General features: G+C 42.0%; 1 protein-coding gene across 5 annotated transcripts in view; it reads right to left on the bottom strand.

The window, feature by feature from the left end:
- EXOC2 (exocyst complex component 2) overlaps positions 1-17,835 on the bottom strand; it is a 156,070-nt gene that overhangs the window by 108,104 nt on the left and 30,131 nt on the right. For all 5 annotated transcript variants that reach the window (XM_082345004.1, XM_082345005.1, XM_082345006.1 and 2 more), the window contains exons 2-5: positions 17,671-17,830; positions 13,611-13,787; positions 11,508-11,634; positions 644-757 (exon numbers count right to left, since the gene is read on the bottom strand). In XM_082345004.1, coding sequence (XP_082201130.1) covers positions 644-757; positions 11,508-11,634; positions 13,611-13,787; positions 17,671-17,788 — 536 coding nt within the window. In that variant the 5' untranslated portion in view covers positions 17,789-17,830. The remainder of the gene's footprint in view (positions 1-643; positions 758-11,507; positions 11,635-13,610; positions 13,788-17,670; positions 17,831-17,835) is intronic.

The following is a 17,835-nucleotide window of genomic DNA, read 5'->3' as shown; positions in this document are numbered from 1 at the left end:
CAATAGGTGAGGGAAGAATTTCTCCTAAGGTATATTTTAACAAGTTGGCTTTTCAAGAATACAAATTTTAAACAATAAGCCATTGATTTATTAAAACATTTTTACTAAATGTAACTGTTTTAAGCCAGTCTTGAGAAAAAGTTACAGACCTGCTCTTGTACAGAGGGTGGGTAAACTATATAAGTAGCAGACACAAAGGAGCACTTTAATTGGATACATGACCCTTGTTTATTTTTTGGCTAATTTTAAGCCAAGTCTTTGCAAGATGATAAATAACTCATCTTCCTTTGCTCTCTGGTCAGGGAAGGAGGTGTGTTCCTCGTTTTAAACCAGCACTCGAGAATTCTGTTACCTGAGTAGGGAGGGGGATCACATTCAGACACAGGACACAGCTGAGACTCCAAAGTTTTAATGGGTGGCATAAATAACAAAACATATAGAAAGAACATGATAGTAGGAAATAGGGGTCCTCTGATTAATGATCCCATTTTATAAATACGGAAACAGATACTCTGAGATGTTCATGAGCTCACCCGAGGTCAAAGGGCTGCTAAGCAGCAAAGCCAGAGGGAAACCCACGTTACCTCAAGTCTGATGAGCTGCACCCCATGAAACCACACAACACAGCCCAGCACCCACTAACCTGGCGTTGGAGTGGTTCTCTATGAGGTACCAGGCAGCCGAAAAGTTCTCACTTGTAAAATCAGCACTCATTCCAGGGAACAGCATTTCTAAGTCCTTCTGGGGAAATTTACCTCTGAGGGAGGAAAAGGTTTAAGATATATTTTGAGTGCTATTACTACAAAGATGTAACCAACAGTAATAAACATGAATACAAACCATTACAATGATACATGATACATTATGGAGCCTATGTTTGTGTGTGTAAAAAAATATACTTCCTACACCTCAGCTAACTTAACATAAAAACTTTGACTGTATATGTAAGATAGGAAATTAGTTAAAATACAGAAATTACATCAAAAAAAGAATATGATTTAAAGAGGCTGAGTTGATACTTCATGAAATCTATCCAAACATGAAATCATTTCCTACTCAGTAGATAAAAATCAAAATTTGGGTACACTGAAATTAAAAACAGTAAATCAACTTGTTAAAATGCTTTTTGTTAAAGACCTGTATGAAAGTTATTTTAAGACACACTGATGCCTGATGACGCCTACTGATAAAATCAGATCTATATAGTACCCATGTTTCTATGTCCACGTCTAGATCAATTTCAAGAAAAGCTTACACTAACTGACACTCCCTTATCTGTACCTCACTTTCTTGCCCACATTTTTAAGGTCAACTTCTCGATCAGTTCATTTATCTATTCATTCGAACACGAATTAAGTATCTACCAGAGGTGTCAGGCTCCACGCTGGAGGTGAGCAAGCTGTGTCTGAGAGCAAATGGAAGTGGGCAGGACACGGCCCACTGAGGGCCTGTGAGCGAGCAGTCCTTACAGTGCCCACCCTCTGCCTGCAGAATGAGGTCCAAGCTCTGTGGTCAAGTCCCTCCATTTCCCAAACCTGCTTCTCTCTCAGGACTCATTTCTGCTACCCTAATCCTCGAAGCCGAAGCTCCAGCAACTTCAAAGGGATCACAGTTTCCTGAAAACATCCTGGTCGTTTTTACCTCGTTCCCCTCTGACTGAAATTGTTCCCCACCCCCATATGGGACACAAAATTATTTTGTCTCTAAAATTTATTCAGTGGGAGAAATTATCCCCAGCCTGGAAGAAAAGGTGTGCAAGTCTGATGACTTCTCTGAGAGTCCCGATGCTGCATTATCACAGACACAGCCTCATTTCAGAAGTTAGGCAGCCTTGTTAGGCAACATCCCACCTCCACCCACGAGCACTGCCCGCCGGAGCCCCTCGCCTTGCAGGTGACCAGTCCCCTTGGGCACAACTGGAAAAGGCCTGGAGCCCACTCTCTCCAGGGAGAGGGAGGTGCTCACCTGGGCTTGGGGGCCCTGACCGGGTGGCTGGGAAGCCCGTCACACTCTCCAGCAGCTCTCGCCCCCCCTCCTCTTCTCTACTGGCTCCTTTGTCCCCATTCTCCCCCAGAGGGCAAGGGACATAAGTCCGAAACACAGCTCTCCACGATCTCCCCTGGAAACCCTGCATCTGGACACGGAGGCCGGCATCTCGGCCAGGAGATCCCATGTTCCCTCCTGTTACACTTAACCTCTCTCACCACAGAGTTTTCCTTAATTAGGGGAAGAAAAGGTCTGTTTAACATGGGAGTAACAGACAAGGTGAGATGAGACTAAGGGAGCTGTGGATACCAAGCTGGCATCACCTAAGTCTTGGTAACTCGGAGACCAAGTCAACCTTAATCTTTCCTCACTGGCTTCAAGAGTGAAGAACAACTGTAGCCTCAATCTTCTTGGGGGATATGTGTGAGCAGGTGTGCCTCCGAGTGTGTGCTCCATAAGCACGTTGGTCATTGTCACCACAGTCTTTGAGAGGGAGTTGGAGAACTGCATTTTTTGAACTTTATTTTGGTTCAGATTCTTCATGCTGGTTTGATACTTTACTTAGTAATAAAATCCTGTCACCTTCGGAAGTTTTTATCATTTTATTTATTTATACTTCATGCCTCCGCGTTGGAACTCTGGGGGAATATGCGGCTGAGTGGAGACTTAGCTGAGCCCCAGGGAGGCACCCAGGAGCCTCCCACTCGCTCTGACAGGCAAGGGCCACGAGCCACAGTTCTACCTTCACCGGCGGGAGGTGTCCGCCCAGGGAGCTGTCTAAGCTGGAAAGGACAGCCTGGTGCACCAGTGGGGCCTCATCAGTGCAAAGAAGTGCATGGTGGCCCACCTACTGCTTTTTTGTCAACGTGGCGCTCTACGCAGTCCTGAAGTTAAATAGTCTTAACAGAATCAAAAATACCACAGAATCACCTGATACCAACTAAGTCCCTGCTATTAACAGTCTTTATAAATTATTCAACTCCATGAAATTCTCACCTAACAAGGGTCAGGTCCACACTCAGAGACTGAAGACACAACTGACAACAAAGCAGCAAAAAGGGCCTCTGGGGAGCCAAACTGAGCTTCTCTCCCTCGCTCGGGCCCTGCAGCTTTACTCTCGTTGGGTGGTTCCTACCCATCATCAAAGCACAAGGTAAGAAGAGGAGCTGGAGTTAAGAATGACAGGACAAAAAAGGCTCTGAGACAATGACAGCAAATAAAGCAAAGAGGCACCAAATGCAGACATGAAACTAAAAAATACAGAAGTTGTATGCCACGCTGAGATGGCTAAGGCCACGCAGTCCCCACAGGTCTGACAGCTAAGTACTACTCAATGAGTTTAGTTTTAAAAAAAGAAAAAAATTTTGTCTTCCTGTCTGGCATACTGAGATCAAGGTCCACCCACGCTGTTGCAGACGACAGGATTGCCCTCTTTCTCACGGCTGAGTAACATTCCCGTGTTCCTGAGCAACAACGCGAGCCTGGGCACCCACACGTACAACTCCTTTAACCCCTTGTCCGTGGATGCACACTTAGGTTGTTCCCATATCTTGGCTATTGTAAATAATGCTGCAGTGAACATGGGGTGCAGATAACTTTGAGATTCTGTTTTCATTTTCTTTGGATAAATACCCAGAAGTGGGACTGCTGGGTCATACGGTAGCTCTATTTTTAATTTTTTGAGGACCTCCCTGCTGTTCTGCACAGTGGCTGCACCAATTTACGTTCCCACCAACAGCGCAGGAGGGTTCCCTTTCCTCCACACCTTTTCCAACACTTGTTACTTGTTGTGAGCCATTCAAATAACAAGAGAGCCATTCTGACAGGTGTGAGGTGATTTCACTGTGGTTTTGCTTTGCATTTCCCTGATGATTAGTGATGTTCAGCACCTTTTCATGTGCGTGTTGGCATTCGTATGTCTTCTTTGGAAAAATGTCCGGATCCTCTGCCCATTTTTTAATCAGACTGGCTTTTTTTTTTTTTTTTTTTTTTTGCTATTGAGTTGTAGGCTTCTTTATATATTTTGGATATTAACCACTTGTCAGATGTGCAAATATAAGCCCCTTATCAGATGTGCAAAATATGTGAGATATTAAAAAAAAAGTCAAACTATAGAAATAGAGCAGGAAAGTGGTTGCCTGGAGGCGGGGGAATAGGGAGAGGGAGAAACTTTCACTCACGAGATGAATAAGGTCTGAGGATCTAATGTGTAATATGTGACTATAGGTGATAATGCCATAGAGAGAACAGAAATTAAATGTTCTCACCAAAAAAAAAAAAAAAAAAGTAACTATGTGAAGTGATGAATGTGTTAGTTACCGAGATGGTGGGACTCCTTTTACAATGTATACGTATATCAAATCGCTAAGACATACACTTTAAACATCTTACAAATTTGTTAATTATTTCTCAATAAAGCTATAAAAAAAGTTAAAAAACAAAAGGTTATATCCTATACTGTTAGGATGCTTAAACTGGCGGTATTGAAAGATAACAAATCCCAACCATCTAGAACTTCCCACACTTAAAGTTGATCTGATCCTTAAACCTTAGTAATATCTCACCTATAATGCCCTAGGTTGTTGTTTTTACACATGTACAGGGTCTGCTTCATCACAGGATAAAGGCCTGAAGTCTCGGGGGGCTCTACGAGAGGACTCTGCTGCCCCGGGAGCCCCTCCCCACGCCGTCCTCCTCAGGACTCCATGGGCTCTGCACCCCTGTGGGTCCCTTCAAGCACAGCCGGCGGGGCAGGGGCTGACCCTGAGTGCTGGCATTAGTGTGAGTGGCGACATTTGGAAGGGGCCACGTGAGAGCCCTCCACTGAGATCTGAAGCATTAATCCACCCCACCCACTGCACTTCTTGTACACACAGCTCCTTCAAGCACCTAAATGGGTCAAGAGTCTGAAAGGTACTGGATCTCTTGGTCAGAACACTAAGTCCTAGTTCTCAAACCCTCATAATCACCCCTAAGAACGAGTTTATTTTAGAGTGATTTCTTCCTGAAGACATTCAACTCTTACCAATCTTACTGTACATTTAAATTGGAAAAAGAGTGATTAGGAATCAGCCGTACAAGAATAAGACAAGTTACATCAAGGATGACAACACTCTGTCACAGAGAGGTCAGACAGCTCGATCCAGACCACACCAGGGGCCCGCCGTCAGCCCGAGAGCCGACATCCCCTGCCCGCTCGCAGACAGAAGCACCTGCAGAGCGGGGCGCCCACGCCTTCACGAGCCCGAACATCAGTAATCCTAAGCAGTGTGCTGACCGTGCTCCCCTTGCTATTGATCGAGTGACTGGGTTTTGACCACAGTGTCTGAGGAAAGAGCTGCTGGAGCATTTCTGGGCAAGGCCTCCACGCTTTTAAGGAGAACTGAGAAGAGACAGTGTCTTTCTGCCCTCAGACTTTACCGAGCTTCATTATTTCCTGGGTATTATTACAGTTTCAACAATACTGGATCTTTATTTTAACACTATTATTTCCTGTGTATTACTGTCGTCGCGACACTAGAAACCTCTAACGCCACTCTGCAGTTATGAAGGAGATCATTGCGCCTCCAAGGGCAGCAGAACAGCAAACCCAGGCTCCTTACATCTCAGGGACACTTCTGAGCCACGGACTCAGCCAACCGTGGAGTCCACCACCTCTGGACTTTGTATATTATGAGAAAATAAATATCTTTTTTGCTTAAACCAGGATGAATTTTTGTTTCTACTACTCACAGCTGAAGCCATCCTGAGTCAAGAGTCTATCCCAAAATAAGATCTTTTACGCAAACACCTCAAAATGAATGTGAAACAAAGATCCAGAGAAAAGAGACAACGAACGACAACACGGGAAGCAACGATGCTCTGTGGGGAGTGTACCCACAAAAGCAGAGACGGCCCACGGCAGTGGTTTAGGAGTGTACCCACAGAAGCAGAGACGGCCCACGGCAGTGGTTTACAAGTCGGCCAGCGTTGTCGGAATAACCTTGAGGAAGATACTTAACCTCTCTAAGGTTCCATTTATTCACGAGGATAATGGAATCATAATATCTTCCTCTTAGGAATATTTTGAGGATTAAAGTAGGTAATGCAGTGTGGAAGGCTTAGCAGTTTTTGACACGTGATAAACGCTCAAAAATGTTACTTGCTGTTATTTTTATTCTTTCCACTTGGTTCTCTATATTTAACAGACTCTTCATAAGAACCATTTTATTTGGTTCTTGTAACAACGTGAGTTATGTATTCCCATTTTACAGTCAGGAAACAGCCCCAGAGAGGCTGCATGCAAACAGTCAAGAGCAGGACCCCATACTTCTATTGCCAATTAAAGAACCAGAGAATCTCAGGCATGGAAAAAACCCACAACTACAAATCCAGAAAAATAGAAACTGAGGGAGACACTGATTCAGAATGCAGAAAATTGCTAATGGCCTTGGTAACAGCATGAGGAAGGGCAGAAGCACTGTGTCAATGGAGCACGAAGTCTGGAGAGTTAAAACTTAAACCTCTGTCCACAATAACTGGATCTTAGGCTCTGACCCTCCAAGTGAAGTGATGGCTTAACAAGTCAGTAACAGCAAGGTATATTCTGAGTGATTCAAACTAAATCCACACTTTAAACCCACTAACTGGAGGGTGAAAGCAACACGGAGTCTACCATGTAAACATGGGAAGTGTTTTCATTAAGGAACCAACAGTTTCAGCAGCTGACAAGCTTCATGCCCCTACAGCGCACGCTCCCCATTAGATGGCAGTGTGAGCTCAGATTACACCTCCTGAAAAGGATTGGCCATGAAGACCCAGGTACACGGACCTGACCGACCCAGTGGTCAGAAGCAAAATTAACAGGAATGTCCTCAACACAGCAGCGTTCACTTTCAAGTATGAGAACGACTGGCAGTGATGACCCGCGAGCCAGCAAAACAACAAAAACCCTTCTGAGAGAAAGTCTAACTACCCGCGCAGAGGAGCCTGGGTACAGCTGCACCGCTGTGCTCACACCGAGGCGAACACGCTCTCCTGACCTGCAGGTAGAAAGATGGGAGGAAGGGGGGCTCTTCCAAGTGTGTGTCACACTCAATTCTCATAGCTTTCATTCCAGCACCAGTGTTACTCTGCACCTTAAATATTATGAGCTTGTTTTACGTTGTGTTTTTTTCCTTTTTTGGTCTCACACAGTTTCTGGACCTAGGCACTACATCACAGCCCACAAATCTGTTTTCATAACATTTCTAAAAGGTAAATTTACCCAAGGCTTTTCCCTTCCACACTCATACTAAGAATTATTTTGTCACCTTTCCTTGTTTTCTAAATGGAGCAGGAAAACTGGCCACCTTTTCTTTCTATTGGAAAGCCAAACTGATGAGGAGCAAGTCAGACTTGCATTGTTCATAAAACCTACGTGGAAATAAAGATACGAGTGGTGCATCAACTGACTACTCCAGATAGCTCTTCCCAGGTAGTAATTTCACAAAAAGGTTGCAGATCCCATAAAAACAGGAGGGGGAAAAAACAGGAGGGGCAAAGTTCCATTTTAAGGCCCTAACTCCCATGTATGTACTGTCTCCAAAAACATTACTTATAGATATTCTCCTAGTAGGCAAAGAGTACTTTTAAGAAATAAAACATAGTGAAGGCTTTTACTTATTAATATGAACCTGTTTTTACCTTCTTTTTCAGTTAAGTTTGTCTCCATCATAATTTAAGCAGTGCAAAGAATGCATATTTGTGACAGTGTAGTAAATCAGAAATACAGACTTTTTACAAGCAAATCCTAGTCTCAGTGCAAAGTGAAGTTATTTTTTTCTGAGTAATTAGTAACATTTTTATAAGTATCAAGGCACCATGTGTGCAGAACATCAGTTAAAACTCTAGGAATATGCAGGACTTCAGCAGCCGAAGGAGGCCCACAGACGCCAGCTGTTAAGCCTGTGGGCTGGAAGACGGCGGCGTGCACGCTGAGCACGCCGATAAAACCTGCACTGACCTCTGCCTCACGCCCAAGAGCAACGCTGCATTCGGCTACTCGTGCTCGCTGCTCATGGCCCCATGGACTGGCCACGGCGCTGCAGGGCTCCTCCTGGCCCCACCCTGCACATTTGACTGTGGGCTGAGAACTGCCATGAACACTCAGCACTGTAATTACCAGGAGCTGATTCCTCTTCCAGAGGCGACCTCACCGCTTTAGTCTGGTAATTCATTAGGACCATGGTACTTTATAACAAGCAGTCATAATTCTTCAAACCTTCTCAATTAGTATATTCCAACAAGCAAGTAATTAAATCCTGTTATTCCTTCTCTGATGACATTTTTTTAAAAATTAAAAATAGGTCCTCTCCCATCTTTTAATTATAAAAGAAACCCCAAATGACATTAATAAACAGAAATAAAAGACATAGTAAAAGGGAATGCTCTCAAGGATTCTAACCTCAATGTAACACCATTCTCTACAGGGACCAAAGCTTTCATCTAAAAGATATTAAGAGAGTCACGGAAGTAAAACCCACACCAATATTTTAACATCTGCTTTTCCTTTCCTACTCTCTTTTTCTAAAATAAGGCTTCTCTATCTGAGGTCAGACTTCAATAAAACAAATGCAGTTTTCCTGACAGTACCTTTAAAAGGTGAAAAGGAACCTGAAAAAGCATTTTTCTGGCCAAACTATATACTCTTCTTCTTGGTTTCTATACCTTTTCCTACCTTCACCTTCCATTTTCTTGCTTCCTAGTATCTCTACCACTCTTTTTTTTTTTTTAAGTGAATACTGTTGTTGTTTTTAGAATTTATTTATTTTATTTATTTTATTTTTGGCTGCATTGGGTCTTTGTTGCTGCACATGGGCTTTTCTCTAGTTGCAGCGAGCGGGGGCTACTGTTCATTGCGGTGCACGTGCTTCTCATTGCGGTGGCTTCTCTTGTTGTGGTTCACGGGCTCTAGCGCGCAGGCTCAGTAGTTGTGGCGCACGGGCTTAGTTGCTCCGTGGCATGGGGGATCTTCCCGGACCAGCTCGAACCCATGTCCCCTGCATTGGCAGGTGGATTCTTAACCACTGCGCCACCAGGGAAGCCCTCTATCCACCCTTCCTTTTGACCAGAAAACTTGCGAAAGACTTTAAATGGGCAAAAAGATTCCTGGCCATCCTTTCACTGTCTGGAGGGCCTGCCCAGGGTCCCCTGTCTTCCCCCATCCATGCCTTGTCTCTGCTCTGCAGCTCTGTTACAGAAGCAGAAGTGGAGGGGTGATGTTGACCAGGGATGCCTGGCACAGAAATACCTGTCAGGTGAAGATGCAACTGGTTACTGAGCAGGAGAAGCGGCCGCTGTTGCACCTTTCAGCATTCCTCACTGCCCATTATGTCTGTCCTCTGGAATTCCCCCTGAACTGGTTTTAACATTTCACTGGTTTTCCCATTAATTAATGAATTAAATAAAAGCTTGGACATGTGCGCATTTTGTATTTGTATGAGAGTCAAGCTTTTACCTTTTCAGAAACTATCCTTTAGTTATTCCATGGCTGAGCAAATTATTACTGAAACTTTCAAGGAACAACTTGAAAGAAATATTACTGTAAATTTTATCACCATTTAAGCACTTCTTGAATGTACATAATACTATTTTAAGATCTGAATACAATTCATCACCCTGAAATCTTAAGTCATAAGAAGATTCTTTCCCTGGGGGCAGAGCACTGAGTAGCGCACATGTAAGAAGAGCAGGGGATCACGGTGACGACGACGAACATCCAACCAGCACCCACTGCGAGTGAGTGCCCCCACCGCTGAAACGCACACGCCGCGTGACCCAGGCCGCCCAGTCTGCACCTTGAGGAAGCTGAGCAGACTCCAAGTCACCCTGCAAGTAACAGGAGGGCCAAGAGTTAAACTGAGAGAGGGGCTCAGACCCAACTAGACTGCCTCAGAGAAGAAGAAAAACAACTTCTAAAGAGCCAGGCACTTTTAGTGCTTCTGGCTGGTTACCAACGTTACCTCGGGATTATCCCGACATGTATTAAGAAAAAGAGCTGTAAGAGAGAGTTCAAGCTGAACCCCTGTGTGAGTACTGGCAGTAACACGAACAATCAAGACAATCAAAAAATAAGCGGACACGAAAAGGTAAAGAGATCAAACGAGGGGTGTGTTACATGCTAAACTAAAAATTAAGGAAATTCATTTTATGATAGTAAGTAACCAATTTAATCCTAACTTTGATAGTTCCATCTAAGGCTCAGACAAAAGTCACACCATATTCCTATACTCATTGTACAAAGGTGCAAAACTGTATCTTCCTTACAAAAGGACAATCCAAAGGGCCCTTCTGCTCCACACTTCCTTTGCGGTGGGCCTTGGAAAGAAGCCGAATCCAGGGCACTGAAGCAGGCCACTGAGAGGCTTACTCTCAACCACAAAGTCCATTCATGCAGGAAACTATGCTCAAATAAAGACCCAGCAATTACTTTTCGTTCCTGGACCTTCTTGATCCTTAAACTCTTAATTTATCGGGCACTGAAACCCTTAGAACAGCTCCAGAATGACCCACGCTGGCCAAAGAGCTTCCCAGCTGTGACCCAGGACAGTCCCCGCTCACTAAAAGCTGCCAAACCCCAGGCCTTTTTCAACACAGGACAACTTCCCAAGACAAACACATGCTCCCTCTCTCTCAGCCAGGGCAAACCCCAGCAGGTGAAAAAGCTTACTTTTGATTTACTAATGGTCTTCAAGTGTAGGCTTGAAGGTTAAATATATAAAGATCAGTGGACAACTTTCTCCATACCTAGAAAAACCTAAAATAAAACTATGGCTAAAGCATTAGCAGAACTAATCTGTCGCCTGCAGAAATGCTTATGGAGAAACTTTCGGTAGTAACTTCACCAGCAGAGTCACTAAGGCCAAGAGACAAGTCAGAAACAACTAACATGTTAGGTGAACTGACTAAGGAAGATGCAAGGATAAAGGCACTGATTATAAAATCTATGAAAACACTGTACTAGGGAATTCCAGATTTGGTCCAAGACATCTTGAAAGATTTACCTGCCACAATTCTGGTAAAGTAAGTCTGAATTAAGTATGAATTACAGGTAGGGGTTGTAAGCAAAATGACAAGACTACCTTGGTTCTACTTACGGTCAAATATTTCAAAATCAAAAGCAAAAATCAAGCACATGGAAAATTCTGTTTTAATCTCAAGTACCATCTAAATATTTAAACTTACCAACTCCAGACAACCCATTAATTCTCATATCATTAAAAGTATTAGTTATTCAAAATTTCAAGATACTTTTCCTCTTCACAAAATGTAAACTCAAAAACTGAAGAGGTAAGTAGCTTCTGCCGACAGTTCTAACCAATTGGAAGGTTCGGTCTAGCAAAGCTGACCAAGCTCCAAGAGATGATGCCCGACTCCCAACAACAGTGGTGTCTTCAACTGTGCTTCCCTGGATGTTCCTGGAGCCTGACTCTCTTCACTCTGAGTGCACAGAACTTTTCAGCAGCTAGAAATAAAGACAACGGAGGCAAGGCAGTACTCACTTTTCAATCTCGATGCCGAGTGGATTAGCAGGACGCAGGGACAAGGGAGGAATCCCTTTATTCCTGTCAGTGCGCATGTCATAGTAATTCATCTCATCAACCCACACAGCAGACTGATCCAAAATACCTACCAAATGAGGAGCACAGCCTTAATAAGATACACACTCCCCAGGCACTAAGTCTTACCATTCTGCTTTACTGTTGAAAGACCTAATACAGAATGCATGCTACAGTAATTTTTTAAAGATTTGAAGGCACAAAAGCTCCAGATTTTTTTTTTTAAATGGCTGGTAGCTTAATTAAAACCACTAAAAAATCTATAAAAAGGCAAAAATAACATCTCTTGATTGCACTGTACCATTATTCAATACAGAAGACAAGTTAAGCCTCTGAGAAAAAGTTCTGCTAAAACAAATGTATTTTACAAATAATAAGCAGTACAATTAATTTGGTACATCAACAAAATACCCAACAAACCTTATATCAATATAAAGAAATCAAACAACTTCCACGGAATGCACGGCTTGTGTGATGGAAATGACTAGGATATTCAGGAAAAACAAAATATAATCTCTGAAAACAGTACCCTCTTTCCTGTGGCTCGGACCGGGCCGCAACAGAGGCTGGGCAGTGTGCGAGGGGGCGGAGCAGAGCGCAGGGCCGGGGGACCAGAGGGCTCCTTGTGAGCCTTCTAACTCTATGGGCACCCACAGGTCTGCCAGGATGATGCAAGGAAGCTCTGCCAGAGGGTAAGCTCAGGCCCAGACACTCCCAGGTTCAGGTCTATAGGCCTTTCCTGAGCCTGTGCTGTGCTGAGTCCTGGGCAGAGAGTTTTAGCATAAAATCAATACTTTCAAATAAGTTTTCTTCATCTGCTGTATAAACATGATACAAGATGATGCTGGATTCTGTCAAAATGTTTTTAAGTTTCTCCAGAAAACTGGCAACAAGTTCCTGCTTTAATTTCACAGTTCGGTTTTCAAAGACATTAAATAAAAGTGAGTAAACAAAAACAAGAATATTGTATGTATATATGTTTGCATACACACATGTACATAAATGTAAATTCCATTTTTGGTTTTCCCTTAAATTCCTCAAATTTTTATTAAAAAGAATCGAGGAATTTAAGGATATAATGCTGAAGAAAGGCTTTATGCTCTAAGACAGAAAACAAAATTTGCAAAACTCTTTGCTTTTCTATATGAGAAGTACGGCCTGGGTTTAATTATGCCTGTGATAGTCCTACATTATACAAATATTTATCAAGTACAGACCATGTGCAAGTCATTACAGGACCACAAAGATGAATCTGACAGTATTCTTACTTTAGCAGAGGAGATGCCACATACATAAAGAGCTAGGAAACGAATAATTAAAAACACTAATTTATGCAGCCCTTAGTTTGTGTGAGGACCTATGCTAAGCACTTTCTCCAATGTTCTAACTCATTCAGTCCTCTGAGGTAGGTGGTTCTGTGACTCCACTCCACCCACAGCTGGCTGCTCGTGTGATCAGTCCCGGCTTCTCAGACCAAGCTCTTTGCCCCAAGGCAAGGAAGCACGGGTTCAGGGCACAAAGGGAACACAGGAGGGGCTCTAGAGCACAAGAAGAGTGTGATTTCTAGTTTGGAGGCCAGAGGCACACCTAGGTGGGCAACATCTTGTCAGGGCCTCAAAGGACTCAGAAAGTGAAGGAAAACGGAACATTATTTAGGTATTACTGGCTAATTTGGCCAAACCAGGTATGTATTTCACCTCAAATCTTATCTGTATCACAGCAAGAAATGCAATTATTGTATGCAAGATCAAGAAACTAAAATTGGCATTTCGACATGTTAAATGAACAGATTTTACACAGGACAGAACAACAGTTCTTCCAATGCTTATCATCCTTAGAGTTTACCGTTAGCTCAGCAAACTGCCTTTTCAAAAGTAATGCAAACTTTAACCAATATCCCATTCCTGAAAAAATAAACATAAACTGAATCTAAGTTAATGACATATGAGAGTAAGTAAATTTTATACTAATTTACCAGTTGTCAATTTTAAAAGACAAAACCCACTTTTATTTTCTTCTTTAGAGTAAAGTCATGGGAGATGATACCTATTTTCTCAGGTCTGAGCAGCTTGAAGGAGACTGTGGAGGTTCCTTTGCCACCTGACTTGGTTGTGACAATAATGTCTCCTTTGTCGTTCTTGGCCTGTCCCACGCGACATACAATTTTACTTGTAGACATCCACTCTGCTGTCAGAAGGCAATTGTGCCCACAAATTGTCAGACCTGAAAGTAAAAGCATGCATGTAACAAAGTCCAAAAGAACGGCTATTTCATGAAAAGACAATTCTTCTGTTAGTATCGCCAGGCCTTTTTCATGAACTGAAAAACAGAACTAGAAATAGCATTTCCTGGTACGTCAGTTAGTTATTTCTATTCTTCAATATACCCAATATTATTTGCAAATAAACGATTGTCTCTACTGAATTTGTCTGTTTTTTCTCTAATATTTAAGACTTCTTTTAGATTATATTTAAGTTTCTTCAAACATCATTGGAATTAGAAAATAATAACCATAATAATGTCTAGGCACTCCAGATTACTTAACTATGAGAATCTTAGATTGCTTTCATAGGTATTAGAAAGGAAATTATTGTTATTTTTAGAAGTCCAAGTTAGTGCTATAAAGCTCTAAAGTGTATTAATAAATGTGTACATCATTCCCTAAAAAAAATATTTATCATCTTCCTGAAAATAATCCGCACATACTTTTCCTAGTGTTCAATTATACATGATATTACAGAATGAACTGAAGTTGGTAGTTTATGTTAAGCACAGCCTGGAGTCTGTTAAATCAGTAACTGTTCTCAGGCATTACTGGATTACTAGTGCATTTTTCATGTCTGCTTTATCACTCCTGCAACGGCGGTCCACGCTGCCTAAATGTTTCCCTCATGGTCCTGTTGCTGTACTACACTCTGCTCCCAAAATCTCAGCCCGCGCCTGGCATCTCTGCCCAGACCCATGTGAACTGTGATGCAGACAGGGAAGACATGGCCCCAGGCAGAGGACCATCATCCCACCACATGCATTTCTGCAAAACAGAAACCAATGTGATAAACATTCATGGAGAAAATAGACTGAAGTGTATTCAGCAAACACCCAGACACTCGCACCTTCTTTTCTCATCATTTAACTTTTGATACAGCTCGGCAGTCAAGTTTAGCAAATGCAAGTTTTTTTGTTTTTTTGTTTTTAATCAGGTACCAGGAACACCTCAACTTAGGCCGAATTCGGTTGAAAAAATGTAGGGAGGGATTCAAGTCATCTTTTGTTACAACTTAAAGCACTATTTAGTAAGAATGTTATATTAACCATAAAGGAATAAAAACAACTCCATTTTCAAGACATTTATTGAAATAATTAATTTCAGAGATTTCCCTAAGACATCTATTATTATTTATTCATGTAAGGAATTCAGTTTTTCTAATGACAGCACTTCAAAGTTCCTTTAGGACTAAGTTTTCCACCGGCTTTTTAAATGTGTAATGACATTTACACATTTTTAAATGCATTCATAATTCAAAATTATTTTTCAAAATAGGAGTGTTTGTTAGTTTTCTTGATACTCAATTTTTATTATGAAAAATTTAAGCCATTTAAGAGGTTGAAAGCACCCCCTGGAACTCCTCTCCATCTCCAAGGTAAGCCTGTGAAACACTTCAATACATACAGTGCTCAGATAATTTTTATGTACACATAAATTAGTCTCTGTATTTTTTTTATATAAATGGGAAATGTTTTAATTTATGAACTGTTTAGTTATAGATGGTATATATTTCAATATCACTCCAGGTCAATACATAACTTGATATTTTTAAATTTTACAATATCAAAAAGATTTTTGTGATTTAAATACTAACTTTAGAAAGGAAATAATGCAACCCAATGTCAGGACTTAATGTATTAAAGTTCCTAATATAAGTCCCCTGCTGGGGAGCTATCTTACGATTAAAACTGAGAAATGGGAGATTTCAGATATACAGACATAAAGTCTTAAAAACATGTTCAGATGAGCAAACATGTATGATATCCATGATGATGCAACTTTGGGAAAAACACCCGGAATAACAGTTTATTCATCTCGTTGTAGCTGCTATCAAGGTTCCTCAGATTTAATATCTGTTCCGCATTTTAACTAAAAAAGTTAATAATCACCATATAATTTAAAACATAGATTTAAACAGATCATTTTAAATGCATGGAAATTAAATAAGATCATACGATCTATTTCTTAAACATGTTTTGCTAAGAAATCTGCTTCATGAAATATAACATCTTTTTTTTTTTAAAGTAACTTGTAGAATTCCAAATAAAGTGTTTTTGTAGTATTTTACTTGGCTAGTGTAGATGTCACCGGAGTTAAAATAAAAAACACTTACATTATTTAGTAGGCTAAGTTTGCTTTTTTAAAAAGTGGTTTCTTGGCAATACATGGGCAGGCTGAAAGCTACACTAGCAGGTTTGTAAAAGTCGAGCGCGCTCAGTCAAATAGGAACCGCACTGCCCAAAGCTAAAGCGAGCTCGGCATCCACGCTGACGGGCAGCAGTCACGTGTGAGGCCTCAGTGACTGCCGGTTAAACTGAACCTCCGTCCAGATGGTCTATTTCCATGAATTCTAGGGATTTTTCCACTTTGGATAAAGAACAACCTGGAATGAGCTTTGTCAAGAACCAAGACATAGGATAAGAAAGACTACCTTCATAAGGATAATAAACTTAAGTTTTATTTACTGAAGAATCAAAAACCGTAGCTAGAGAAAACAGTATAAAATGAGACACAGTTAAGTGACACTAGTGAAAAGAACGAGCTGGGGAGGGCAAGACTCAGTAATTAACCATGGTGCCCAGCTCTAATCAACTTTCTCTTTTCCAAGGGATTTCTGGATGGCCAAAAAACAATGTGTCAACCAGCAGCTATAATGCAAGAAAAACAAGCTCCAACTCATAATCTCTAGTATTTACCAAGGGGTCCTTCATAAATTATGAAATGAGTCAAGAGAATGTCTGAATCCAAATAAATTAATGTGTGGGAAATCAGAATACACATTCAGCAACACATACTGAGGTGCCTCCCTTCCTTATTCTGAATGTATCTGAAAATCTATCTGTATCTGCACACCCTCATGCAGAGTTCACATGAAAATAACCCAAACTGACCACACACCGATATTTATGGTTTGCTCTCTATCCTGGCCGTGCCTGACACTCATCTGTGTTTTAAAAAAAGCAATGATGAGGCTCTATCTTTACAGACTGAGACTTAGCAGCTAAGGCAAGAGCATTTTTTTAAGTTCTAGAGAAGATGAAGACAAGCCAGGTGAGAACCACTGACAGACCAGAATACTGAAATAACCAGCAGGAAAGGGTCTCCCCCAGAGGAAGGGGGCACACTGCAAACCAAAATCAAAAAACACTTATGCAGTGCCAAGTGGATGCAGAGTGTTCTATCGCTCGCATCCTTGGGCTTAAAAAGATAAACAGCATAAACTGATCCTAAAAACTAAAATGTAGCTTGCTCTGAATATGTAAACATTAGGGGAACCTAATGAAAACCATGGGTGGGCATGAGTTTGCAGAGAGCCTGTGGCTGTTAAGTCTGGAGGCTCGGTGCTCCCGCCCCAATGGGCATCGGGTACAGACAAATGCCCACCGGTCCCAGGGTGCGGCCGGGCAGAGCACACAGGCTCCTCTGGGTGGAGGGAATTTGGATTTGGTTCCGAGAGCAATAAGGAACAGAAGAGGCCTAGTTCACCCGGCACCTGAGAAGAGCAGACAGCCGTATGAGGGGAGGCCAGAAGAGCTGGGCGGCTGTTTTGGCAGTCTTGGCAGGAGAGGCCAACCCCGAGGAAAGGAGGCAAACCTCGGCTGTGGGGGACTTTCTCAAGGACCAGGCGAAAGACAATACGGGCAAGATCTGACAAAATAATGATTTTAACAGAAAAATCAGAAAACCAAATAATTCTTTCATTTCTATTCAGATCATCCTGTACAGACCTCAGGGGTGTTTTTCTATCACCTTCACTATTTCAAAACAGTATATCTTGCCTCAGTTGCCCAACATAAAAATGCATTCACCATGAACACACAGCATCGTCCCTGCCCTTACCTATGAGGTCAGCTGGCTCAGCTCCCAGGTTTTCTCCTCTAATCGTGACCTTTGTCCACGGGATTCCTTCATTTGGAGAGATGCCTGTCACAAGGGGGGGTTGTCGTGATCGAGACATTCTGCTTGTTGAGGAAAGCAGAGGTCAAGCTACAGAAGTAATCTGTA

This window comes from Balaenoptera borealis, assembly GCF_965194805.1.
Source record: "Balaenoptera borealis genome assembly, chromosome: 12".
Taxonomy (NCBI): Eukaryota; Metazoa; Chordata; class Mammalia; order Artiodactyla; family Balaenopteridae; genus Balaenoptera; species Balaenoptera borealis.
The sequence above is the reverse complement of the archived record's forward strand: the minus strand, read 5'-3'. Positions and strand labels throughout refer to the sequence as shown.